Source organism: Schistocerca cancellata, chromosome 5, assembly GCF_023864275.1.
Source record: "Schistocerca cancellata isolate TAMUIC-IGC-003103 chromosome 5, iqSchCanc2.1, whole genome shotgun sequence".
Classification (NCBI taxonomy): domain Eukaryota; kingdom Metazoa; phylum Arthropoda; class Insecta; order Orthoptera; family Acrididae; genus Schistocerca; species Schistocerca cancellata.
The window spans coordinates 491,323,918-491,351,398 of NC_064630.1; the positions used below are offsets into that span (position 1 = coordinate 491,323,918).

The window sequence follows — 27,481 nt, forward strand, 5'->3', positions numbered from 1 at the left end:
TAAGATAAATTGGACCACATAAATTTCTCACACAACATTCGATTTTAGATCATCTGTTTAGCGTACTCCATCTGATAAAAAGTACTCGGAACCTATTAGTGGACACAGATACGTGATGTGTCCTCCACCTTTCACCTTTGGACAGCTTGAACTCTGCTGGAACACTTTCAAGGAAGTGCCTGAATGCCAGTGGCGGAAGCTCAGCTCGTTCTTGCTCGGGAGCCAAAATGAGAGAAGGTAGTGGTGTCGGACGCAGGGACCTGTAGCAAAGTTGATGTTCTAAGTCAGCCCAAAGTTGTTCCATTGGATTCATGTTGGGAGTCTCGACTTGCCAGTCCATTCCAGAAATATTGTCGTCTACAAGCCATTGCCTCATAGAAGCTACTTTATGAAAGGACGCATTGTCTCGCTGAAATAAACAAATATTGGCTGCAAATTGTTCATCTATTGTACTCAGTAGGCAGTGCTGTAAACTGTGTCCATACCCTGTAGCGCTCACTTAAGGGCAATAAAGCGACCACACCATAACCTTGAAAAACACCACCATAACGTAACACCATCTCCTCTGTACTTCACTATTGGTAGTACAAATGACGGCAGGTAAAGTACTTCGGGCTTTGGCCGAACCCAAGCCCTCCTATCGGACTGCCACAGGCTATGTAGCTTGATTCATAACTTCAAATTACTCGTTTCCACATCTGCTGTCCAGTGGCGTTGCTCTTTACACCAGATCATACATCACTTAGCACTGACTACAGAAATGTACACCATGTGATCAAAAGTATCCGGACACCACCAAAAACATCTTTTTTTCATATTAGGTGCATTGTGCTGCCACATACTGCCAGTACTCCATATCTGCGACCTTTGTAGTTATTAGATATCGTGAGAAAGCAGAATGCGGCGCTCCGCGGAACTCACGGAGTTTGAACATGGTCAGATGATCGGGTGTCATTTGTGTCATACGTCTGTACGCGAAATTTCCACACTCCTAAACATCCCTAGGTTCATTGTTTCCGATGTGATAGTGAAGTGGAAACCCCGTAAGGAACACGTACTGCACAAAAGCGTACAGGCCGATCTCGTCTGTTGACTGACAGAGAACGTCGACAGTTGAAGAGGGCCGTAATGTGTAACAGGCAGACATCTATCCACACCATCATACAGGAATTACAAACTGCATCAGGATCCATTACAAGTACTGTGACAGTTAAGTGGGAGGTGAGAAAACTTGTCAGTCAGGTGACACCCTATGTCTAGCACTCGACTAAAGTCACTGAGTTCTATTGACCGTCCCGTTCTGCTGTTACTCCTACTACTGTCGACTAACAACAAAATATTCCTCCTCGCCTCTTTTTATACTGATGGTCACCTCTCGTGGCACCTAATGGTCAGTTCCGAATTTCATAGGGGTGTCCAGATACTTCGGGTCGGATAGTGTATGATTTGGTTGACATTTAACCCTATAAGGAGCTGATCTAGCGCACAACCTTCTTTGGATGTCTGTCCGTGATTACATAGAATGGCTAACACAGATGCTAACTGATTTATAATGTCTCGATACCATCTGTGGTTTGAGACAAACTACTCTCGATCACTCAAGATCGCTTTTCGTCTAGAATTGCTCATCACTGATGGTATCTGCCTTCAGTTTCGGATGTTCTAGCTAGTGATACTTTAAATGTATTTATACTGTCCGATTCACTATCTCCAGTAATATTCATTAAAAGTGGTGAGTTTACAGTTTCGTTCATCGGTGTGTTGCTTATGGTACAGGGTAATGTGCTTAACGCCACTTATAAGCAATAATGACAGCCCATGAATTATAATTTTTCCCACCTCATTAAGATTCCGCGTATCGGAACATAGAGTTTAAAGTATTGTGATAACCACATGTTATTTATATTATTTTCTCTGGTTCTATGGGACTATCAGAGCCTAAGTTATTTAGCCACCGAATGAGTCACTGTATAATTCATACACTGATAATAGACTTAAAAATTAAGAAAATTAAAAAAGAAATTATTTGTTAAAGTATATACAAATAACGAACGCATTTGAACGAAAGCCTCTAAACTACATAGAGGAGGTAATATACTTAAAAATTAAGAAAATTAAAAAAGAAATTATTTGTTAAATTATACACAAATAATCAACGCAACTGAACTAAAGCCTATTAACTAAATAGAGGAATCTCTGCCTATAGCCCTTCCCCATAACACGTTCATACTTTTTATCAGGATTCAGCGAATAATGTAGCAACCTGGTCCATCGACGAGTGCTTCGCCATGTAATGAGCAGCTGTCATAAAACGTACCACAACCTTGTTGTCCTCAGTACATGCGCCCAGGTGAGTCAATAGCGAAAGCTGCCTTGTTAAATGGAAAATGAAAATAGTAAACCAAACTAAACTCCGGTCGAACAGGCCTTGGAAGGTCCAAAGGTACCGACCGGTCGCCGTGTCATCCTTAGCCCACAGGCGACACTGGATGCGGTTATGAAGGGGCATGTGGTCAGCACACCGCTCTCCCAGCCGTATGTCAGTTTCCGAGACCGGAGCTACTACTTCTAAATCAAGTAGCTCCTCAGATTGCTTCATAAGGCTGAGTGTACCCTGCTTGCCAACAACGCTCGGCAAACCGGATGGTCACCTATCCAAGTGCTAGACCAGCCCGACAGCGCTTAACTTCGGTGATCTGACGGGAACCGGTGTTACCACTGCAGCAAGACCGTTGGCAATTAAAACAGTGCTCAGCAGTATAATTCCTTCAGGAGAAGGCAGTGGGACCTCACAGGCCGCAGCGCATTCTCACGGACGACTGAGTTGTCGGTGGTATTCCTACCTGATGGGTGAAGATGTTCAAGTAGAGACAGTCCTCCTTGCCCCTGTACTTGAGTTCTGGGTATGTCAGCTGTGGGCACGGACTGCCTTCCTTCGTGGCATTCAGCACGTCGTCCCATTTCTCTGGCGGTATGGGTAACTGCAAACAAACAAGTAGTGTTTATTAGACAGAAGAGCCATACCTTCATTTTACTGAGGACAGTGAAAGATAATCAGCACTTTATTAACATCTGTGAAAGCCTCTGAAAGCATTTTCATAAAGCAAAAATATTGCTATCGTAGCAACCAAATCTACTGATATTACACACGATCCAGAATGGAAGTGCTTTTGGAACTATGCGTTTGGAACACAGTAACAGACTAAAGCGAATTACGGACATTGGAAGTAGTAAAGTAGCTGAAAGTATTTGGAACGCCATGCAAGGGAGAGCAGCTTAATATTACAACGGCACGTTGTATCAAGCGCTACAGTCTTAAGTTTCTAGCGAGGAAACAAAATTTTATGAAAATCGCTTAGTAGGGAAAGAGACAGGATGATAGGACTTGTGCTAAGACGTACAGAACTATGAGCATGCACACTGCTTGAACTGCCAAGGAACAACTGATACGTGCTAAAATAACAACTGACAAATGCTACGGAACATCCGACAACTGCTATTGCACATCCAATCAATGGTGGTAAAATGAAACGTAGATGGCGGGACATATTTACCTGTGAAACTTGTGCACGAAAGCTCTTTATATATCCGACATTTCATGTAGTACGGTGTTTGACGAAGATAGTTGTGGAACCTATTAATAGGATATTCCCTGTGGTATGGCAACAAGTCTGCAAGACGTCATTTGAGTGCTTACGATCAAGGACGAGCAGTCGGATCTGGCATCGCTGGATTTTTGTACATGTAAGTCTTATATCGAACTGATACAATAGCAGACGAATAAAGAAAATATGTCATCTGTGGACAGTATCAAATCATAAGCTCAATGACAAAACGTCATGTCAGGGACTGGGTCATCAGAGACATAGTCAAGCTCTTATTGCACAAGAATATAGAATAAATAAACAAAAATAAAATGTAAGTCTGCAGGCTTTCGTGGCCATTGTCACTGACGTTAAAATCTTCTGTGTTATTAGGCAGCGTCATATTTCCCATACAATAATCGACGTTTCGACCTCTCTGCTGGGATCTTCATCAGGATCTTCTGGTATCCACTCCTGCTAGTGTTCTAGCAGTAGTGGACACCGGAAGATCCAACAGAGGGGTCGAAACGTCGATTCTTTTAGAGGAAATATGACGTGGCCTAGTATCCCAGAAGATTTTAACTTCAGAAATAAAATTCAGTGGAACCTGAGAGAAGGATGCAAACATATTGTTGTCAGGAGAAAAGCTGACTGTTGCAAAAGAATTCTGTTTTGCGTGAAGTCTCATTATGCCATATGGAAAGAATATAAAGGATGTATGAGTTGGGATAAGCCCATGCAAAAGCATCTTTTGTGAGCAAGAGGTAAATTGAAAAACAGTATTAGAATGAAGACGAAGAAGCACTTCACTAAAATCATCTGAAATATAGCAAAATAGGATTGGACCCATTGAGAAGCAGTTAAAAATAAATTTGAGACCTTTTAAAATTGGTGATGGTGATGCATGGTAATAGCATCATGGACTGAAAAAAATAACCAATGAGTAAAAATAGAGTAAATGGGGAATCTAGAGCAATAGGAAAAAAGATACAAACAACCTTTTGACTCAGCATTTTGGAAAAAAGAAGGGCCAAAAGGATGGGGCAGAGTGTATGTGTGTATGCCCATTATCTCCTCTCTCATCCATGGATCGTTTACAGCTAAATTTGGCACAGAAATAGCAGGCCTCATGAGCATCAGCACTGTGGGACTTGTAGTATCCTAGCTCCAATAGCACCAGAGATAAGAGAAAAAATGTGTTTTTCAGCCCCTGGTATGTAGGTTGCATGCAGAACAGGCGTATTTTGTGGGAACTGTATTTCTGTACGAAATCAACCTGCTTTGCATGGCAATCAGAACAAGAAACTGTTTTCTGGGCCCCAACATGTAAGCTTCATGGCATGGCAGTTTTGATGTTCTAGAGTATCATCAGGCTGATTTATAGACCTGCATTGCAAGGCGACCTTTATGACAAGGGAAAATTAATTATATTCAAGCCCCTGATGTGTAGCCTACCCTGCAAGACATAATGTGTTGTGGCAATAGTACAGCCAGCTTTACTGAAGTGTATTGAAGAAGCATGCTGATGAGCATGACTGCGGCCAGAGTGGCCGAGCGGTTCTAGGTGCTACAGTCAGGAACCGCTCGACCGCTACGGTCGCAGGTCCGAATCCTGCCTCGGGTATGGATGTGTGTGATGTCGTTAGGTTAGTTAGGTTTGAGTAGTTCTAAGTTCTAGGGGACTGATGACCTCAGAAGGTAAGTCCCACAGTGCACAGAGCGATATGAACCATTTGAGCATGACTGTGGAGGAGGAAAAGAACAATATAAGAGGGAGGTCCAACTGGACAGAGAGAGATGAGGAGGGGGATGTGCATGAGGCAGATGGAAGGTATAGATGGGTAGTGGACAGGTGGGAAAGGAAGAGCAGGAGGTGAAAATGAAAAGAGAGAGGGGGAGGATGACATGTTCAGAGGGTGGGGGGGAGGAAGATATAGTTTGAGAGAAGAGATGGAGGAAATGGCGAAAGAGAGTAGGAGGGGGAGATGAAGAGATGAGTGGGGAGGAGGAAATAGTATTGATGGAAGGACCACATGGACAAACAGAAGGAGGAAGAACAGTGTTCATGTGTTGAACACATATAGAGGCGAAGCCTTCGGGAAAAGATTAATAACTACATAAAACAAGGACACTAGTAATGCAGAAGTAAATACAGCTGACTTTGAAAAGCGTAATAGTGATAAACAGCGGATGGCGCTTGCTACCCAACAACCTGACAGTTGAGAAGATAAAATGGAAGGAAATCGGTTGTGTCCTATACAAAGGAATCATACTGTCGGTCTCCTCAGGCGGTTAAGAGAACAAACAGACTGCTTCTGACAGACTGAGGCTGATTCACATCGAACATTATTGCTGTCGAATTACAAAAGAACGCTGCACAAGATCAATGTCAGTCTCACAGCGCTTGGTGACTGCGTGCACTCACCCCGAAGCGCAGTGGCCCCACGGGTGGTTCTGCGTACGGAATGCCGAGGTAGGCGTAGAAGCGGCGGCCGCTTCGTGACGTCATCACTCGGCCGCGCACCTTGCCGTCGGCTATTTCGACGACGGGCGCCGCGTCCTCCGCCTCCGCCCCCGCCTCCCCCTCCCCTTGCTGGTCGGCGCCGCGGGCCGGGGCCGGTGCTGGCCCCAGAAGCCACAGGCAGCAGCCCAGGGCGACGCACCACGTCCTCCAGCAGGCTCGCATGGCGCCGGTATACGCCGCCGCCACACTGCCGCTGCGGCACGGCGACTTATCTTATCGACACCGACGTCTGCCACTTCTGAACCGTCCTGCAGCATTCAGACACGTCAGGCTCTTCAAAGACACGTCAGTGGCGAATACGAGTCAGCTACAGAAAACCCAAAGTTTGCTTAACAGCGTCCCCATCAAAAGTGCTCTGAGTAATACCTTTCAGATAATGAATAAAGCACCTGCCAATGTACCTTTGATTAGTTGTAAATGTCTCAGGTTCAGCAGTTCTCTAAATGTAAACATTATTCTAAGACAGTCATTTCTTCAAATCTTAACTTTGTCACACACACGATGTTTCACGAGGAATAGCTAGTATTTCAACTTCTTATGCCATGCAGAATTTGTTAAAGATCATATTCGCTGTCGACTGTAGACATTATTCATTTCTACAGCTACGTCTACACACCGCAAACCACTTCACGGTGTTTCGCGAAGGGTACTTTGTGAACCCGTGTCATTTCCTGCTTTTGGAAAAAAACGACATTTTGTCTATGGAGTGCGTGATTGATTATTTTGTAAAATATTTTTTGTTTATTTATAGACGCAATCACATGTTTATGACACAGTCATAACCGGTTTCGGCCATACAATGACGGTGTTCAGATTCTAAAGGCGGCATACACTGAACACAGGTTCATGCGTTGTCAAACTTTTCCTGTTCAAGTTGCGTAATGTTCGCTGGAAGAAAGATTGCTGGTAAGCTTTATACGTGCTCAAATCTCTCTAATTTTGCCTTCACGGTCTTTTCGTGAGATATACGTAGGATATCGCAATATATTTGCTGCCTCTTCTAGAAATGTACGTCCTCGGAACTTCAACAGTTGACCATGAGGCCCGGCGGAGGTTCGTGTCCTCCCTCAGGCATGGGTGTGTGTTTTTGTCCTTAGGATAATTTAGGTTAAGTAGTTTGTAAGCTTAGGGACTGATGACCTTAGAAGTATCATACGATTTCACACACATTTGAACATTTGATTTTGACCATGACGTGACGCAGGACGCCTCTCTTGCAGCATCTGTCACTGGAGGTAGCTGTGCACTCCGTGACGCTTTCGTGTTTACTAAATGAACCTGTAACGAATCACGCTGTTGTTTTTCGGATTTTCTCTATTTCCTCTGTGAGCCCTGCCTTGTGTCAAAGTGTAAAATTATCACTAGCATCTCACAAAACACCTCCTACTGAAAGAGAAACTAGCAAGAAACCATCAAATAAAATTAAATGATGTAGGATTGGAAGAAGAGCAGTGACGGATTCGCTAGGGGTATCTCTGGACGAATGTCGTAACTTTGCACATCATATAGAGGAAGCAGACAGAAAAGATACAAACATGATAAACGAAATTATAAACATTCCAAATAGGCAATTTCATCTTCCTTCTAAAACAGAGCATACCACCTATCTGTGTTAGCATCAGTCGTAGGATATGGGGCTAACATTTGGGCTCATGGATTGCACCTAGTGAAGCCAGCCCCATTAGTGAGAAGAGTTCAGTGAGGAGTGTTACTAACGTTAACGAGCGCCTACTGCACAACCTCGAATGGAAAATGGAAATGAGCGTTTGGCGTCATTGGCCGGGAGGCCCCTTGTAAGTAGGCTGTTTATGTTTTCTTATTGGCAACGTTACGTAGCGCTCTGTATGAAAATCACTGTCTGTGCTGTGTGCAGTCTGTGGCTAGTTTGCATTGTTGTCTGCCATTGTAGTGTTGGGCAGCGGCAGCTGGATGTGAACAGCGCGTAGCGTTGCGCAGTTGGAGGTGAGCCGCCAGCAGTGGTGGATGTGAGGAGAGAGATGGCGGAGTTTTGAAATTTGCAATACTGGATGGCATGAACTGCTGTATATATTATGATTATTAAGGTAAACACATTGTTTGTTCTCTATCAAAATCTTTCATTTGCTAACTATGCCTATTAGTAGTTAGTGCCTTCCGTAGTTTGAATCTTTTATTTAGCTGGCAGTAGTGGCGCTCGCTGTATTGCAGTAGTTCGAGTAATGAAGATTTTTGTGAGGTAAGTGATTTGTGAAAGGTACAGGTTAATGTTAATCAGGGCCATTCCTTTGTACGGATTTCTGAAAGTCAGATTGCGTTGCGCTAAAAATATTGTGTGTCAGTTTAAGCACAGTCATGTATAATTGTTTCTAAGGGGACGTTTCATACGTCGACCCTTAGCCTAGGATACCTCAAGGGAATCTTCTGATTTTTTCTTGTAGTTTGTGTAATTAGTGTAGATTTTGTTTATTGCTATTGCGTAATTATAGAGAGAATCTCCTTTGTAGTTGCAGTCTTTCATTGTTGTACAGTAAAACAGTTGTGGCATGCATGTAGATTTGCACCAAGTATTTCGCAGCTGCGCTTGCAATTAACTAAATATTATTTTCAGTGCTATGTTAATGTGTTCTCTTATTTTTGCTCTTCAAATTGTGCTTTTCTGTGTTGTCGTGTGAAATATTGTGACAATAATGGCGTGTGAAAAACGTAATACTAGGCTCCAAAGTAAACTGAGAAATGACAGTGAAGACAGAAGCAGTGTGTTAGCGCCACCATGTAATGAATTAACTAATACTCAAAGTAGTAATTTGGTAACTGTGCATAGGGAAATGCAGCGGGCGTCAAATAATGGAGTAGACAGTGAAACAGGTAGTGAACAGGGAAGCATTATCGATCGATCGGTCGGCAACAGCTCGCCTAAGGAATCGGGAAGGACAGAACACAATATTGCAAATACTGTAGACTCAGGTTTTGGGTTCTCACCGTTTTCTCAAATGAGTCAAGACACATTTTCCGCTTGTCAAAATGTGATGTTGCCGGTGCAAATTCACTGCCGAAAAGCACTGAGGAACATGTTTCAGACACCAGTGCATTGTTATTACAGTTAATGCAACAAATGGGACAAAGGCTACAAAAGTTAGACACAACGCTGGAACAAAATCAGAGACAAACACAGCAACAGTTAGACACAATGGAACAAAATCTTCAAAAGTTAGACACAATGGAACAAAATCTTCAAAAGTTAGACACAATGGAACAAAAGCTTCAAAAGTTAGACTCAGTGGAACATAAGCTTGAACAAACACGTGAAGATTTAACTACTGAGTTACATAACATTGAATCGAAATGTCGAAAAGTCTGTAATGATGTAAAAACACAAATTTGTGAGCATTTTCAACCTTTTTTTCGCGGCATGAAAATGCATTACAGAATCACGAAGCAGCCATTAAAGAGCTCCAAACTACTGTTCATGAATATCACGACACCTTGCAAGCTAAAATTGACTCAGTTGCATCTGCCGATTCGGTTACGCAACTTGCAAAAACTCGAGAAAACTTAAAGGACACAGTAGATACGATTTCAACACAAATGGACACTCTAAAACTTGGTTCAGAAAAACACACTGAGGAAATAAGTACACTATCGGAGAAAGTAGCCGAACTTTCGGATCAGTTCACTAACTTATCTGCAAAGGTAGATGATGATCTGAATGACACAAGACCTGTAGCCATCACTGACACAGAAGAGTGCAAACAAATTAGGAAATTCAAACAAAATCAGAATCAAACTAATACGCAACATCAAAGAGAAATCCGGGAAGTACAAGATCAGCTGACACAGGTAATACAAGAATTACGCATTTCAGAGGCCACTCGCGCTCCAATACGGGAAGAGGGACATAGAAATACGGAACAGCCACAAAATAATAACTCAGGGCACTTCGGAAATTATGAAAGAAATTGGCAAGGTACACCGAATTTTGAGATGGAACCGCCGACACGACGTAACAATGATCGATATGCGACTTGCCGACACGATGATTTTGACTATAAGCTGTTCATTACTACACGTAAATTCAAAACGTTTAAGAATTCTGCCAACGATATTCATCCACAAGCGTGGCTCCATCAATTCTCTCATTGTTTTCCTCCCAACTGGTCATTGGAGCACAGGTTAGAATTTATGTGTGGCTACTTGGAGAATGAACCAGCTGTAAGAATGCGATCGGCCATTCACGATTGTCACAGTGAAGGAGAATTTTACCATGCGTTCCTCTCAGCATATTGGTCTCAAGCTACACAAGACCGAGTAAAACATAGCATCATAATGATGAAACATTTCGAACAATCTGAATTTTCCAGTCTTGTGAAATATTTTGAAGACATGTTGCACAAGAATCAGTACCTGTCAAACCCATACAGCCCCTCAGAACTCATCCGCATTTGCTTAATCAAACAGCCTGAACATTTGAGACATATTATTTTAGCAGGACGTTGCAAAGACGACATTGAAGCTTTTCAGGGACTGTTACAAGAACTGGAAATTGACACTGACAATCGCGAAACGTGAAAACAGGAGCAAAACAATTACAGATCACATCCGTCACAATTCCGCGATGACAGAAAGAATATACGACAAGGTTATTCTTTCAATGTAAATCGTGACCAAAACAGACACCACCCGTATGACAACCGTTGGCAGAGTAGTAATAATTACAGGGAAAGATCACCCTCCGCGGTAATGACTATCACAGAGACAATCAGAGAAACAGACAATATGGGAACCAAAATAATTATTATCAAGGGAGACAGAATAACTTTAGACGCAACGGTCCAGCACGCAGTTACGATTCAGGGAGAAATTCTCTACCACGTGACCGACAAGAAAGAAACTATGGAATCTACCGACATGACGACAGACGATATGATCGTAACGACAGACCTGAATTGCATCAGAACTGGCGGGATTTAAACAGAGCAGAGCCCTCTCGGCAAGGCGAATGTGTAGAAGTTAGGTCTCCAAATCACAATAACGACGCGCGCCAACAAAGGAACAGACAATGACTCGCACCGCAGGCTGCCGCGTGCGCCGGCTGGCTCAGAGAAAAATAACATAGACGCTAACCTTGAGAAAAATTCCAGTATTCTTTACCGACGTATACCACATGATAATTGCGTTAAAGTTGAAACTCTGCGTACTTGGAAGAGCAAAGGGCTACACCACATTTCACATGTGAAACCATTTATTGAAAGATAATCTGCTTTTTAACTTTGTCTTTGCCATAAAACGTTTCACTTCACGTTACTAGTATGCTTTAGAAACTGTTACCATGCAACAATGTTTGAAGTTAAATATCCATTCAAGAACCAAGAGAACTTATGTAAACAGAAATTACGAATGCATTGTTATTGCGAACAGACGACACAGTGTTATTCTGTGTGTACATTCTTACCTGTTAGTTGCACGATTATGTAATGACTATAAGGCTCACATACTTAGAACATTTACCAGTACTGCTAATGAGATTTTAATGCAACATTTTGGTGTACTTGAAAATACATTCTGAATTAAAGTACTTTCAGTGAGATACCAGATGACACAGTGGTTAGTTTATGTGACAGCTACATGATTTTATCACGACGCTACTAATGAGTGACAATATACAATGTTGCTTTTATGGTGTTTCTGTTTCATATCTGCACAGTTTTTCTGTATTATTCTGGAATGTTTTAGTAGTAACTTTTGTGGTATAGCTACAATGAGACAGCCTTTTCCGTAGCACAACAATACGTTACAGCACAGTAATTTCTTCATCATAACAATAAGCGTAATAACTACGATATCTATACGCAAATCATTTCACTTTTGTGTATCATGAGGTAAGTACATTGACTTCAGCAGAACTTTGCTTACAGAGAACGATAACTACGACACTTCCACAGAATTATCTTACAGCAAGACGCACATTTAGCGCTACAGGACACGCATTTGAGTGCTTAATTATGTACTTAAACCATTTATTTTTCAAGATTTTTGAAATACAAAGGTTTTCCGTGATACATTTCATTCCATTGCTGTAATCTGTAACACCTGAGGGTATAATTACATTAATCCTCAGGGGGGTACACGCCTACTTTGTGTACCATGTGTTTGGCAAGCACAAGGAGCCCTAGCTAATATGGTATTTGCTTATACAACTTTACACATCGGTACCATATTCCTCTAACACGCAAATTACACAGCTATCTGATCATTTAACTGAGAGACAAACTTTTTTTTTACGTCAGTGACACATGTTTACGGAATTACACAGTTGGGTAACTTCACACTTATGAAATTGTATTTTGTCTGTACTGTGTGAATTGTTCATATTTTTTCACAACCGCTGTGATACTATGAGAGCTTTGAATGATGTATTTGGTATGGGATCACGATTTTTAAAGTACGTTTGAGGTAGATGACACTATTTAAATGAGCAGAGAATTTTTTTAGGTTTTGAAATTATTGAAGGAAGCTACGACGTTTTTGAGATTTAGCTGAGTTTTTATGATGTTATTATTATGATGGCAATGTGTATTACGCTGTTGAGGTATGTTTATGATCAATAAGCTGATGCTATATGAGGAATTTGATTATGATACGTATTTATTATGATGAAACATTGAAGAAGTGTCGACGAATAAGGTAAGGAATAAGGAGTAGTGGTTAGGGATTCTGGTTTGTGAAAAAAGGTTGTTGGAAACCAAGAATCGTACTTTAAGAGTTATGAAATGTATGTAAATGCGTGAATGTATCACAGTTGTTGTTGTTGTGGTCTTCAGTCCTGAGACTGGTTTGATGCAGCTCTCCATGCTACTCTATCCTGTGCAAGCTTCTTCATCTCCCAGTATCTACTGCAACCTACATCCTTCTGAATCTGCTTAGTGTATTCATCTCTTGGTCTCCCTCTACGATTTTTACCCTCCACACTGCCCTCCAATGCTAAATTTGTGATCCCTTGATGCCTCAAAACATGTCCTACCAACCGATCCCTTCTTCTAGTCAAGTTGTGCCACAAACTTCTCTTCTCCCCAATCCTATTCAATACCTCCTCATTAGTTACGTGATCTACCCACCTTATCTTCAGCATTCTTCTGTAGCACCACATTTCAAAAGCTTCTATTCTCTTCTTGTCCAAACTAGTTATCGTCCATGTTTCACTTCCATACATGGCTACACTCCATACAAATACTTTCAGAAACGACTTTCTGACACTTAAATCTATACTCGATGTTAACAAATTCCTCTTCTTGAGAAACGCTTTCCTTGCCACTGCCAGTCTACATTTTATATCCTCTCTACTTCGACCATCATCGGTTATTTTACTCCCTAAATAGCAAAACTCCTTTACTACTTTAAGTGTCTCATTTCCTAATCTAATTTCCTCAGCATCACCCGACTTAATTTGACTACATTCCATTATCCTCGTTTTGCTTTTGTTGATGTTCATCGTATATACTCCTTTCAAGACACTGTCCATTCCGTTCAACTGCTCTTCCAAATCCTTTGCTGTCTCTGACAGAATTACAATGTCATCGGCGAACCTCAAAGTTTTTATTTCTTCTCCATGAATTTTAATACCTACTCCGAATTTTTCTTTTGTTTCCTTTACTGCTTGCTCAATATACAGATTGAATAACATCAGGGAGAGGCTACAACCCTGTTTTACTCCTTTCCCAACCACTGCTTCCCTTTCATGCCCCTCGACTTTTATAACTGCCATCTGGTTTCTGTACAAACTGTAAATAGCCTTTCGCTCCCTGTATTTTACCCCTGCCACCTTCAGAATTTGAAAGAGAGTATTCCAGTTAACATTGTCAAAAGCTTTTCTAAGTCTACAAATGCTAGAAACGTAGGTTTGCCTTTTCTTAATCTTTCTTCTAAGATAAGTCGTAAGGTCAGTATTGCCTCACGTGTTCCAACATTTCTACGGAATCCAAACTGATCTTCCCTGAGGTCAGCTTCTACCAGTTTTTCCATTCGTCTGTAAAGAATTCGCGTTAGTATTTTGCAGCTGTGACTTATTAAACTGATAGTTCGGTAATTTTCACATCTGTCAACACCTGCTTTCTTTGGGATTGGAATTATTATATTCTTCTTGAAGTCTGAGGGTATTTCGCCTGTCTCATACATCGTGCTCACCAGATGGTAGAGTTTTTTCATGACTGGCTCTCCCGAGGCCATCAGTAGTTCAAATGGAATGTTGTCTACTCCCGGGGCCTTGTTTCGACTCAGGTCTTTCAGTGCTCTATCAAACTCTTCACGCAGTATCGTATCTCCCATTTCATCTTCATCTACATCCTCTTGCATTTCCATAATATTGTCCTCAAGTACATCGCCCTTGTATAGACCCTCTATATACTCCTTCCACCTTTCTGCCTTCCCTTCTTTGCTTAGAACTGGTTTGCCATCTGAGCTCTTGATATTCATACAAGTGGTTCTCTTCTCTCCAAAGGTCTCTTTAATTTTCCTGTAGGCAGTATCTATCTTACCCCTAGTGATACAAGCCTCTACATCCTTACATTTGTCCTCTAGCCATCCCTGCTTAGCCATTTTGCACTTCCTGTCGATCTCATTTTTGAGACGTTTGTATTCCTTTTTGCCTACTTCATTTAATGCATTTTTATATTTCTCCTTTCATCAATTAAATTCAATATTTCTTCTGTTACCCAAGGATTTCTATTAGCCCTCGTCTTTTTACCTACTTGATCCTCTGCTGCCTTCACTACTTCATCCCTCAGAGCTACCCATTCTTCTTCTACTGTATTTCTTTCCCCCATTCCTGTCAATTGTTCCCTTATGCTCTCCCTGAAACTCTCTACAACCTCTGGTTCTTTCAGTTTATCCAGGTCCCATCTCCTTAAATTCCCACCTTTTTGCAGTTTCTTCAGTTTCAATCTGCAGTTCATAACCAATAGATTGTGGTCAGAATCCACATCTGCCCCAGGAAATGTCTTACAATTTAAAACCTGGTTCCTAAATCTCTGTCTTACCATTATATAATCTATCTGATACCTTTTAGTATCTCCAGGATTCTTCCAGGTATACAACCTTCTTTTATGATTCTTGAACCAAGTGTTGGCTATGATTAAGTTATGTTCTGTGCAAAATTCTACAAGGCGGCTTCCTCTTTCATTCCTTCCCCCCCAATCCATATTCACCTACTATGTTTCCTTCTCTCCCTTTTCCTACTGACGAATTCCAGTCACCCATGACTATTAAATTTTCGTCTCCCTTCACTACCTGAATAATTTCTTTTATCTCGTCATACATTTCATCTATTTCTTCATCATCTGCAGAGCTAGTTGGCATATAAACATGTACTACTGTAGTAGGCATGGGCTTTGTGTCTATCTTGGCCACAGTAATGCGTTCACTATGCTGTTTGTAGTAGCTAACCCGCACTCCTATTTTTTTATTCATTATTAAACCTACTCCTGCATTACCCCTATTTGATTTTGTATTTATAACCCTGTAATCACCTGACCAAAAGTCTTGTTCCTCCTGCCACCGAACTTCACTAATTCCCACTATATCTAACTTTAACCTATCCCTTTCCCTTTTTAAATTTTCTAACCTACCTGCCCGATTAAGGGATCTGACATTCCATGCTCCGATCCATAGAACGCCAGTTTTCTTTCTCCTGATAATGACGTCCTCCTGAGTAGTCCCCGCCCGGAGATCCGAATGGGGGACTATTTTACCTCCGGAATATTTTACCCAGGAGGACGCCATCATCATTTAATCATGCAGTAGAGCTGCATGTCCTCGGGAAAAAATTACGGCCGTAGTTTCCCCTTGCTTTCAGCCGTTCGCAGTACCAGCACAGCAAGGCCGTTTTGGTTAATGTTACAAGGCCAGATCAGTCAATCATCCAGACTGTTGCCCCTGCAACTACTGAAAAGGCTGCTGCCCCTCTTCAGGAACCACGCGGTTGTCTGGCCTCTCAACAGATACCCCTCCGTTGTGGCTGCAACGCAAATTCTCGACCTGTGAAATATTTTTATATGAGACTGTCACTGTAGCAGAAATTGCTGTCATAAATATTTCCGTAATAAAGTTAAGTGACCACCTGCACATAATGCGTTTTGGGCGCCCAGCTGAGAGGTAGTCGTCTGCCAAAAGAAAGCCATTAGGTGGAGAAAAGAAAGAGGCCATTATCCTCGCTATTGACATTCCTTTGTAGAAGGCATCACAAATACGACACGCTCATTACTTGGAAAGGTACTTACATCTGCACACCTGATTATGACAAGCGTCTTTCTACGAGAGTTGAGAGAATTTCTAATAACTTATGAAATGTCACATGACTATTGAATGATATTTTTATGCTTTGGTTTGCGTAATTGCTTATTTCATTTGATATCTGGTTTCCAGCTATGTTGCAGCATTTGTTTTATAAAATAAAATTAAATGCATTTTCTAATGTGAACACTTTCTGTCAACAGATCTATTAAATAATTATTTTATGACCCACATTCTTCGAAAAAGGAGCTCTTGGAATGGAAAGAACAATAACAGTAACTGCATATATAATTTTCTTTTCAAGTACTTGGTAATTTTTTGTAGAATTAGTTTTGTGGTGCACCATTTTAATTACATAGACATTAAGATGTGAATAGACATTTCCCTTATCTGCATTGTTGTCTTTAGTGTACTATTTTTTCTGCTTGAGCTATGTCATGTTTAGGTATAAGTTACTGCTGTTTGCCAGGCATAGTGTTACTGAATTTGACTTTGTGTTACTCTGCTAAGCCAGTTTATTACTGATTTATTTTTCTTGTTTGCTGCTCATTGCATATTAGTTGTAGTACTGCAATTGCTTTGCCTATTTAAAATTTTTGTCCTTGATGTTTGTGTTAATTGTTTTATGCTGCTGCATTGCCTCGTCCCTTAGTTTAGCATCTGAGCTCAGTAGATTTAAGTTAGCTTAAGAGGGGGTAGCCTATAAGACAATGAGTTGCGATGAATTTGAAGAAATGCACTGAGAGGTTATACGAGAAAAATACAGAAAGCATGCTTGAATAGGATTTTTTTGGTGGAAACACAGGTTGAAATAAGACGAAAGATCTATGGAATGAAGTTTTGGGTTGGACTACAGTACCAAACGTTACACTGAAAACAAACCCTGTCCTTTCCTTTTGTGTTATCCCACTATGTGTTTGTGTACCCTTGTGTATTTGTTTTCTTCCTGTCTCTGTATAGTTTCATAGAATTTTTTCTTCTTCTAATACTAAGCTACATTCACTATGATGAGGAATACTGTTATCCTCAAATATAATTGGCATTAATAATATGTTATTTACCTTGTAAATATGCTTAGACATTATTTATTCTGTTTTGTTTTAATGCTCAAGTGTGAAGTTGATGTTTCAAAAAGTAATTCTGATCTTTTCTGTATGTACTCATGTCATAATTCCTGTAACACTGATGTATATGTCTATTTCGATTCTTTTGTAAAGCCTGTATTACTACAAATGTTATCTGTATTGTTATGTTTTTAATTATGTATTTTGTACCTTTGTTATTGTATTCTTATGTTATAAAATTGTAATTGACACCAGTTCATCAAATTAAGTAACTTGTAAGCATTCATTTCACTGCACACATTTCTGTTGGTCATAGTAATGCACAATATGTGAGAAGTAGGGACTGATAGTGTTTGCACGTGTGTTAATAATTCAGCAAAGGACTGGATAACAGCATTGCTGGTTCTAAGGACATTTCAAAAATACTTTGTGAGTGCACATGTGGTGGTTATGGACTTGCTATATTAACTGCAAGACTCTTCAATGGTGATTGTGCACCCGCACAGTCACAACAGATGGCTGCTGGCCATCTCTGCAAGGACTACAGTGGGTCTGCATCTCTGATGACCCACCAATACCATTATTTCTACAAGGACTACAGTGGGTCTGCACCTCTGGTGGCCCACCAATACCACAATCTCTACCAGGACTACAGTGGGCCTGTCCACAATTTCTACAAGGACTGCAGTGGGTGGCAAGTCCAGCCGCCTTGGTGCAGGTCTTGTTACATTCGACGCCACATTGGGCGACCTGCGCGCTGGATGGGGACAAAATGATGAAGAAGTCAATACAACACCCATTACCTGAGCGGAGAAAATCCCCGACCCAGCCAGGAATCGAACCCGGGCCCCTGAGGACAGCAGTCCGTCACGCTGATCTTTTTTTTTTTTTTTTTAATCTCATTTTGTTCGCTTTTGTTCGTTGTATCTGCTCGGGGCGGACGTCGTAAGACATCCGTTTTAGTTCGTTGTTGATCAGTTAACTCATTTTTTTTTATTACAGAGGGCAGCTAACCCTCTGACTGAACATGCTGAGCTACCGTGCCGGCTAATTACAGGAATATGTCAACTGGGCTTCGAAATTAGGAAAAGGGGAACCCTTTACTAGTTAAAGAAAGACAATCAAATGGAAGTTCCAAGAATGCTTGGAACTGATGCTAATACGAAAAAGTTATTAAAAAGTCAGGTATTATAACTGTAGCAAAATGAGTGGGACACTTCAGACAGAGGCAGGAGAATGTGTGCACTTCTCCCTAGCATCAGGGAAAGATTAAAAATGAGATTTATTAACCAGGGGAGTGTAGTGATACATTACCTGATTCCCCACGGCCTGTATGTGGCGTGTAATGGCCATCAGACATAAAGGATTGTGATTCCATGAGTTGCATTAAGGAGCGAGTCGAGCGCATCAGTATCCAGGAAAGGGCAAGGAAGATTTCACGAGGTATTGAACCACTCGTCAGTATTTTACCACTCCGGCTAGACAAAATTCTTGCAGATGTAGAGACGACAACTGAGGTCGGCGACCACCGAATGATGTAGTTTCTCAACAATTTACATTGCGTTGGTGCAAGTGATAATGAAAGTGTGGGCTTTAAGAAGTAACAGTGATTGGTGGAATTGCTTGTTATAGTAGACACGCTGTTGACGTGCTGTTTGACGCCCTAGGAATCAAACAGAGGGTGACCGTTGACCAGGGTATCATAAGGGTGGAGCCAGTAGATGAGAGAACCATCTACAGGTTAAGTGCACCAAAATAAATGAAATAAACATGGCAGATTGTGTAGTGGCGATGTAATATTAGTATTTGGGTAACTGGTTAAGGGTTTTATTGTAGTTTTGGGTAGTATAAGTAGTTTTAAAAATTAAAATTCAGTATCACAAATAAATAGTTACTATATGTATTTATTGCCATCCAATAAAATGGGATTCTTACTGCCTATTTTAGCTTCTCAGATAATGGGATGTAATCGTGAAGACAAAATAATTAACTAAATAGATATCAGTCCTGTGTGGTACGACTCCCATACTGAGAAGCAATATTCAACTATTGGTCGAACGAGTGTTCTGTAAGCTACTTCCTTTGTTGGTGGACTACGCCTCCTCAGGATTCTTCCAATTAATCTAAATCTGGCATCTGACTTACTAGCTATTAATTTTATGTGGTTGTTACACTTCAAATCTCTCGTTATGCGTACTACTATACATTGTATGGAACTAACTACTTCCAGTGATTGTTCTGCAATTTTTTGGTCATACAATAACGGTTATTTTGTCTATGTATTCACAATACATTACATTTTCCTGTGATGAGGGTCAACTGCCAGCGTAGATCCTCTGCAGGTCTTTCTGCATTTCGCTACAGTTTTGTACCGTCGTGACCTGCCTGTATACAACAGCAACGTCCGTGAATAGCCTCACGGAAATTCTGACGTCATCAAATGGGTCGTTTATATACATATTGTGAAAAGTACTGGTCCTATAACACAATCCTACGGCACATCCGAAACTACTTTTGTGTCTGAAGACTTCTCTCCGTTTATAATGCTGTGATGTGTTCTGTTTGCTAGGAACTCTTCAGTCCAGTCACATGGCTGGTCTGCTATTCCATATGCTCGTATTTTCTTCTTTAGGCGGTAGTGCACAACTGTACTCAAATGGCTTTCGGAAGTCAAGGAAAACTGTATCCACGTAAGCGCCTGTGTCTACTGCTTTCTCTGTCTCTTAGACGAACAGAGCTAGCTGAGTTTCACACTATTGTTGTTTTCGGAACTCATGTTAGTTCCTACAGAGGAAATTTTCGGCCTTCAGAAACGTCATAATATGCAAGTGTAAAACGTGTTCCAAAATTCTACAACAGGCCGATATCTGGTCTATTGCTTTCTGCGTCCGTTCGAAGACCCTTCTTGAAAACGGGAATGACCTGCACTTTTATCCAGTTATTCGAAATGGTTCGCCCCCCAAGAGACCTAATGTACACTGCTGCTAGAAGAGGGGCAAGTTGTTTCGCATATGTGTAGAATGGAATTGCTATAATGTCAGGTCCAGTAGCCTTTCCTCTGTTTATCGATTTCAGTTGTTCTTTCTCTCATTTAGTCACTTTTTTTCCGATATCTGTCATTTTGTCGTTCGTGCGACGATTTAAACGCGGAAATAGAGCGTGATCTTTATCTAAGAAACAGTTTTAGAAAAAGAGTTTGCTTTTAGGCTTTTCTGTATCATTCTCTTTTTCAGTGTCATTATGGTCACAGAGTGTGTGGACAGATGGCTCCTATCCGTTTTCTGATTTAACATAAGACCAGAGTTTCTTAGGATTTCCTCTCAAGTTAGTAGCTACAGTTTTACTTTCGTATTCATTGAACGTTTGACGAATAGCCATGCTTACGCTAGTTTTTGAGTTCCTTTAGTTTTTGGTCACCTATGAGGTTTTGGCTATGTTTAAATCTGTAGTGAAGCTCTCTTTGCAGTCGTAGCAGCTTTGAGTGCGATTGTTAAACGACCGTGGGTCTTTCCCATCCCCCACAATTTTGCTCGGTACGTACTTGTCTCAAGCGTTTTGCAAAATTGCAGTTTCGGACTTAAAGACATTATCAAACTGTATTTCAAAAGAATTTGCTTCAGCACATGTCAAGTTATAAAGTCCTCCATCATCATAAGAACCGAACCTTTTCGCTGTTAGGATCAGCAGCAGTGAACGGGCGCAAAATTTCGTACATTTCAAATGATGTAAATTATGTGAATTGATGTAAATTATATTTCAAGTGTTAACATGCTCAACACAAATCGCGATAAGTCGATGTTTTTACATCATTTCACGATGTACAGACCATCGCTCACGTTGCACGCTGCTGTATTCCTACAGTGAAAAGACTCAGCTCTGACTATGACATGGATACATGTCGAAAGACTTTAAAGTCTGACATGTCCTGAAGCAAAGGATGTTGCAGTAACATTTGATAGTGCCCTGAAGACCGGAACTGCAGTTGTGAAGTAAATAATACCTACAGTCAACGGTGAATGTGATCTCCTCTAACAAATAATATTTTAGGAGATGGACAATTTTAATAAAACTTCCCATATGACATGTATCCAAACTTGTTTTTGGTTGCAGAGATAAAACTAGTTGGAGGGATAAGTTTCCATTTCGCATGTTGGTACTGCAGTTGCCATAGGTGTCTTTATCGATTGTCATTTTTGTATCAAAGTTCAAGTTGCGAAGTTTGGCTTGACTTTACACAGTGGAATTTTTCAATTGTGATTGTTATAGTGTTTGGTTGGCCAATTCAGTTGTGTCGCTTAAGCATGCCACGCGTATTTAAAATTCTTGAGTATACCAGTATGGTATTTGCACGGCGGTTATGTAAAGAAAATATTGTTGCTGCTTGTAGAGAATAAGGCAAGCGATTTCCTAACCGCAGCGTTCTACATTCAAGAATTTGTACGGGCTATTTCACTAAATTGTGTACGGATGGTGCTGTGAGCAGCAGTCATATTCCACCGGAACGTGCAAATGAACAGCGTGTGGATATATAAGTTATTATTCAGTTGCTAGGACGTTGTGTTTCAACAAGCACACGCAGAAGTACTACGAATATCGGTGTACCACTGTAAGGAGTGTGTCATAACTCTCCATTACGTTGAAAACAATATAATCAACTTAACGCTATTCTTTGCATTGTATAAGCACTCAGATATGGATACTAACAATCTGAGGGTGAAACGTGGGAGCGCGATTCTAAGCATTGTTGTGAGATGAGGCCTGTCTGCTAGAGTGGAACTGCAATGTCGGTTGAGAGCTGTGAGACAGAAGACGTGTCATGCTGCCCTCACGTCGGTGATGGCAAAGCCTGATTTCATTTATATTACCAGGAGAGATTTAGGCGGCTGAACTACGCTTGAAGATGGAATTCCAGGGAAAATTCGCAAGCATAGCGCAAAAGCAATTGCAGAGTTAGGCTCATGGTTGTTAGTCCGAGTTTGCAATAATCCCACGTTTTGCTTGTCAGTTAACGAAGCCTCCTTATCCTCCAAATAATAATTATTATTCTCCACATCTAATTAAGAAATAAATGCTGTAGTTATTAAATGATAATGTAACTTTGAAATTGAAATAATTTGTTAATCTGGCACTCAGCCATTCTTGTTACCTATGTCATTGTCACTGTCATTGTCTATTATTGGTCATAATGATTCTGAAGTTTTAAATAGACTTAATTTATGAAATTTCTTCTCACAAGTTGTTTAGTAATTAACAGGACCGAAGCAAACTCCATTTTATTAAGTTCATTCTTAGTAGCAATAATATTTAGCTGCTTCTGCTGCGAATTGCAGTAAACCACATGGAAAAAAGGAACTCATCTAAAAAGGTGAATACAAAACTTAGGGCCAAAACAGAGACACTGACACAGCACAACATGTCATGTACTCTAATCCAGTAAATTCCGCTACACAAGCCAGATTCTGTATCACTTGTAACTTCTTGTTCAAAAACGCAGTCAGTTAGCTTAGGTATTCATTGTTACAAGTTCGTTTGTTCCTGTAGTTTTTCATATTCAAATACGCAGTCAGATAGCTTAACCAAACGTTAGTTTTAAGTTTTTCATGTAACGATCTGTTGAGGGCTTAAATGACAGTGAAACTGACACTAACACAACACGTATACAGTGTTATGCAGATTGGATTCCAATTAAAGGTAGATCAGGTTGCTTATGGAGTCGATTTTCACAGACGAATATAGACAATATTTATTGTAGCAACGTTACAGCACATACATGAGTATGGCGGATAACACCTACGTAAGGCCTCTATCTTTATCATATATAGGCGATTCAGTACCTTCGTCTTTGACTAATTGCGAATCTCTAAGTAATCCCATCGAACGCAGGAGAAATGCGGACACTGAGATATTCGGAGAGCAGCGTTTTCCAGAGATTTGTGGACGCAGTCTGTACCACGTATTTTTGGAACGAGTCCATTCCTTGAGCTAGCGCTGTCCGCAAATCTCCGCTTTCAAGCCTTTGCGTCCGCGTCTTTTCCAACACCGGCAGTACGTTGGGGTCTCCACACGCTAAATATTAATTAACAACACTGTACTCTTAGTCCTTCAATATGCCGGAGCCACCATCACACCACCAATACTCCTGTCAATATTTTCATTTGGAAACGCGATCTCAAGGAGCCAAGATGCCAAAAAACGATTATGCCTTTGTTGCTGTTTTATTAACTTTGGATGTCAGAATGAAAAACAGAAAAAAAAATACGTGAATGTCTGAGAAAAAAGAACGACATACTCCCTGTTAATTTGCACACGGTTACACAACGTCTGTAACGAAAAATTATTGATGATATCACGGGACAAAATAGAGAAACCAAAATAACTATAGAGGAAATTGCAGTTGAAGAAAGGTAGTAGTTGGGTTAGAATAGTAACAGCTACCAGTCACAGCTGTGACTGGTAATTCTACACCCTACACCCTATAAAGGAACAGTTCCGGAGTTTAACTATATCCATTCTGGATAAAATACATTTAAGATGAGTTGTAACCGACGTTTCTGGAGACGGGAAGAAAATTTGAGTGATGTTTACTGTGATAATATCAGCAAACGCTAGCGGTTGATTGATATGAAAAGCTGAAAAATAATTGCATAACTGTCACGCATTAACGTTTTCAGTTAAAAGAAAATAAAGAACTTACTTTTTTGTGTCCCTTTTAGTTTATATTTGCGTATTACTCTGCAGTAACATTAATGTTCATGCCATTAGATATAATAATATATATAATAATAATAAAATATATACGGATTAAGATTTGGAGCAGCGAGTAACTAACTATTGCTACATCTGAATGTTAAGATTCCTTAATCATTTCATATAAATTCATGAGACTGATCTGCATTTCGCATACTACCAGTTGTTGTACAAAGGTTCGAGGTGGAAGGAGTTTCCGGTAGCTGCAATGTGGAATACTGCTGTGACTTAATTAGACAAGCTAAAACATTGTTTTAATGTTTAAAATGAATGCAAAGTTCTAGAAGACGATTTATAAACCGCATTTCGAAATCCATACATAATATAAAAATTGTTGTAAATATTTAAATATATTTGGAAGGCGACTGTCAAGAGCTCTGAGCACTATGGGACTTAACATCTGAGGTCATCAGTCCCATAGATCTTAGAACTAACTAACCTAAGGACGTCACACACATACATGCGCGAGGCAGGATTCGAACCTGCGACCGTAGCGGTCGCGCAGTATCAGACTGAAGCGCTTAGAGCCGCTCGGCCATACCGGCTGAGCCGTCAAGTAATGTATAAAATGCGTCTTTGTCCGTCAGCCGCTATTATTTTAAACCCAAATATCGACCAGTTTCAGTCATGGACCATCTTCACGGATAAGGGTTAAATGGTTTAAGCCACAACATTACATTCGTCATTACTTAAATACTGTATAGAGAATGTAATGAATATCAATATTCGACACGGGACTTTTAGAAGCAGACATACTAAAACAAGTGTATACAGAACAGTACTGAAGAGAAGATGTGATAGACAGTACAACCTGTAAGCCTAGAGGGACTAGCGAGACTGCCTTGATGCAAACGCACTGTTTGTTGCCCCGAATTCAGTTTATGCGATAATTACTTCATCATCACTGTGTTTCTATTCCATTGCTGAACTGTTGGCATGGTTGTTAGACGTGAGATCTTGTGAATGTCTCATTGTATCACTGACAGTTACATTACATTGCTAAATGTTTCTCGGATTTCTTGCCGTCCGATGTGTATGTAACCTCAAGCTTTCAACGACTTTCTCTGTTGTTAATGCCACGAGTAATCGGTCGTACTAGCAGGTCGTGTGGTATTTTCGGCCAACTACAGGGGGCACTCGCTTTAGTGTGACCACCTCATATGTTCGAGGTCAACGTGCAATGACCATTGACAGACGGCAGGTGGCAGCTTTAGGAATAGAGATTGTATACACTGAAGGAAAAGAATCGCGGCACCAAAAATAATTAATGTAGAGTAATTTATTTGTTTATTTAATCGTACGGCTAGGGCCCCCCGTCGGGCAGGCCGTTCGCCGGGTGCCGGTCTTTCAGTTTGACGCCACTTTGGCGAACTGCAGTCGATGAGGATGATAGGATGACGATGAGGACAGCACAACACCCAACCCCTGGGCGGAGAAAATTCCCCAACCCAGCCGGGAATCGAACCCGGACCCAGAGGATTGACAATCCGTCACGTTTTGTTTGTTCTGGGCGGACGTCACAAGCCATCCGTTCAAGTTGATCGTTGATTCCTTGACTCAGTTTTTTTATTGCAGAGAGCACACAGCCCTCTGACCGAACACGCTGAGCTACCCTGCGGCGGGTATTCAGCTACCGGGGGCGGACATGTAGGGTAATGAAATTTTGGGAATACATTTTTCTAGGTAACATATTTAAGTGACTAAAATCGCAAGATCACAGGTTAATGGTAGCGCGGGATAAGCCATTGCAAATGTGAAATGCTGGTTGTGTAACCGCCAGAATTTTGAATGCAAATATGTAAACGTGCTTGCATTGTGTTGCACATCTGAAGAATGTCAGTTTGTGGCATGGCGGAGGTTTGAGGTTAGTGTAACGCATGCTGCCGGACGTCTGGTTCGGAGCTATCCTTGAAGTGATCGATTTGTAGCAGTTCATTGTGTCACTGTGGTGCCCAATGCTGCTCGAATTGCTGTTGCAATACAATGCTCCAGAACTATACGCCTAACACGATGGTCTTCCCTCTCGGTAGTGCCTTTTGCCCGTCCGGAGCCGGTCTCCTTGCGATGGTGCATTCTCGTGACCAACGCTGCCATCAGTCACGTACAGTGGCTACTTTCCTGCAAAGTCTTTAGGCAGTATCGCGTAAGGAACATCTAGCTTCTCATTCAAACTCAATGAGGTCTTGATAATGGGGTTTTTGGCCCATTAAAGGCATTCTTGACTAAAATCAATTCATCATATTTAATCTCAAAGGTAATTAACACTCACGACCATTACAGCGTGCATTTAAAGTAAACCTGATCTGTAAAAGTTTTTTTTTAAACTACCGCTACCAGTTACAGACTTTGTCAACTATTGTATTATTTATTTATTTATTTAGCGACATGTTTCGAGGGTTAAACCTCATCTCCAGGCTAAATGGCATTACAAAAACAACTTTACAATAAGGTCATATTGATATTACATAGTCTTTTCGTAAATGCTGTGGTCATCCTGTGGAAGAAGAGAAGACTTAGTAAGAGGTGATGTCACTTTGGAAGCTGGACTGATTTTCGTGCAAACATCAGTCCAGCTTCAAAATGGTTCAAATGGCTCTGAGCACTATGCGACTTAACGTCTGAGGTCATCAGTCGCCTAGAACTTAGAACTAATTAAACCTAACTAACCTAAGGACATCACACACATCCATTCCCGAGGCAGGATTCGAACCTGCGACCGTAGCGGTCACGCGGTTCCAGATTGAAGCGCCTAGAACCGCAGGGCCACACCGGCCGGCAGTCCAGCTTCCAAAGTGACATCGCCTCTTACTAAGTCTTGTCTTCTTCCACAGGATGACCACAGCATTTACGAAAAGACTATGTAATATCAATATGACCTTATTGTAAAGTTGTTTTTGTAATGCCATTTAGCCTGGAGATGAGGTTTAACCCTCGAAACATGTCGCTAAATACGTAAGTAGTACAATAGTTGACCAAATTTGTAACTGGTGGCGGTAATTTAAAAAAACCTTTACATATTTCTTGAGACAGTCACGTTCGGAAAAATAGTCAAAATGGCTTCAAAAACCCGATTAGCATCCTCATCATGGCACTAATAGTGCTGCTCCTATATGACTGGCGGGAAATTTGAATACACATCAAGCTTCAGATGTAGAAACACGCCTACCAACTTTCGTCTCTGTCGTAACTCCTATTTGATGAAGCGGTTATTTTCCGTCATCGTATACTGAGTTGAAAATACTAAAATCGTGTCAGACCTGATTTTTGCCCTGCGTAATGCAACAACTAGACGTGGCATGGGC

General features: G+C 40.9%; 1 protein-coding gene and 1 pseudogene across 1 annotated transcript in view; both read right to left on the reverse strand.

The window, feature by feature from the left end:
• Positions 1-6,270, reverse strand: part of LOC126188619 (venom carboxylesterase-6-like) — a 122,465-nt gene extending 116,195 nt beyond the window's left edge. Inside the window, exons 1-2 of the mRNA XM_049930221.1 lie at positions 6,010-6,270; positions 2,844-2,981 (exon numbers count right to left, since the gene is read on the reverse strand). Coding sequence (XP_049786178.1) covers positions 2,844-2,981; positions 6,010-6,270 — 399 coding nt within the window. The remainder of the gene's footprint in view (positions 1-2,843; positions 2,982-6,009) is intronic.
• Positions 2,620-2,737, reverse strand: LOC126189324 (5S ribosomal RNA; annotated as a pseudogene).
• Positions 6,271-27,481: the final 21,211 nt, after the last annotated feature.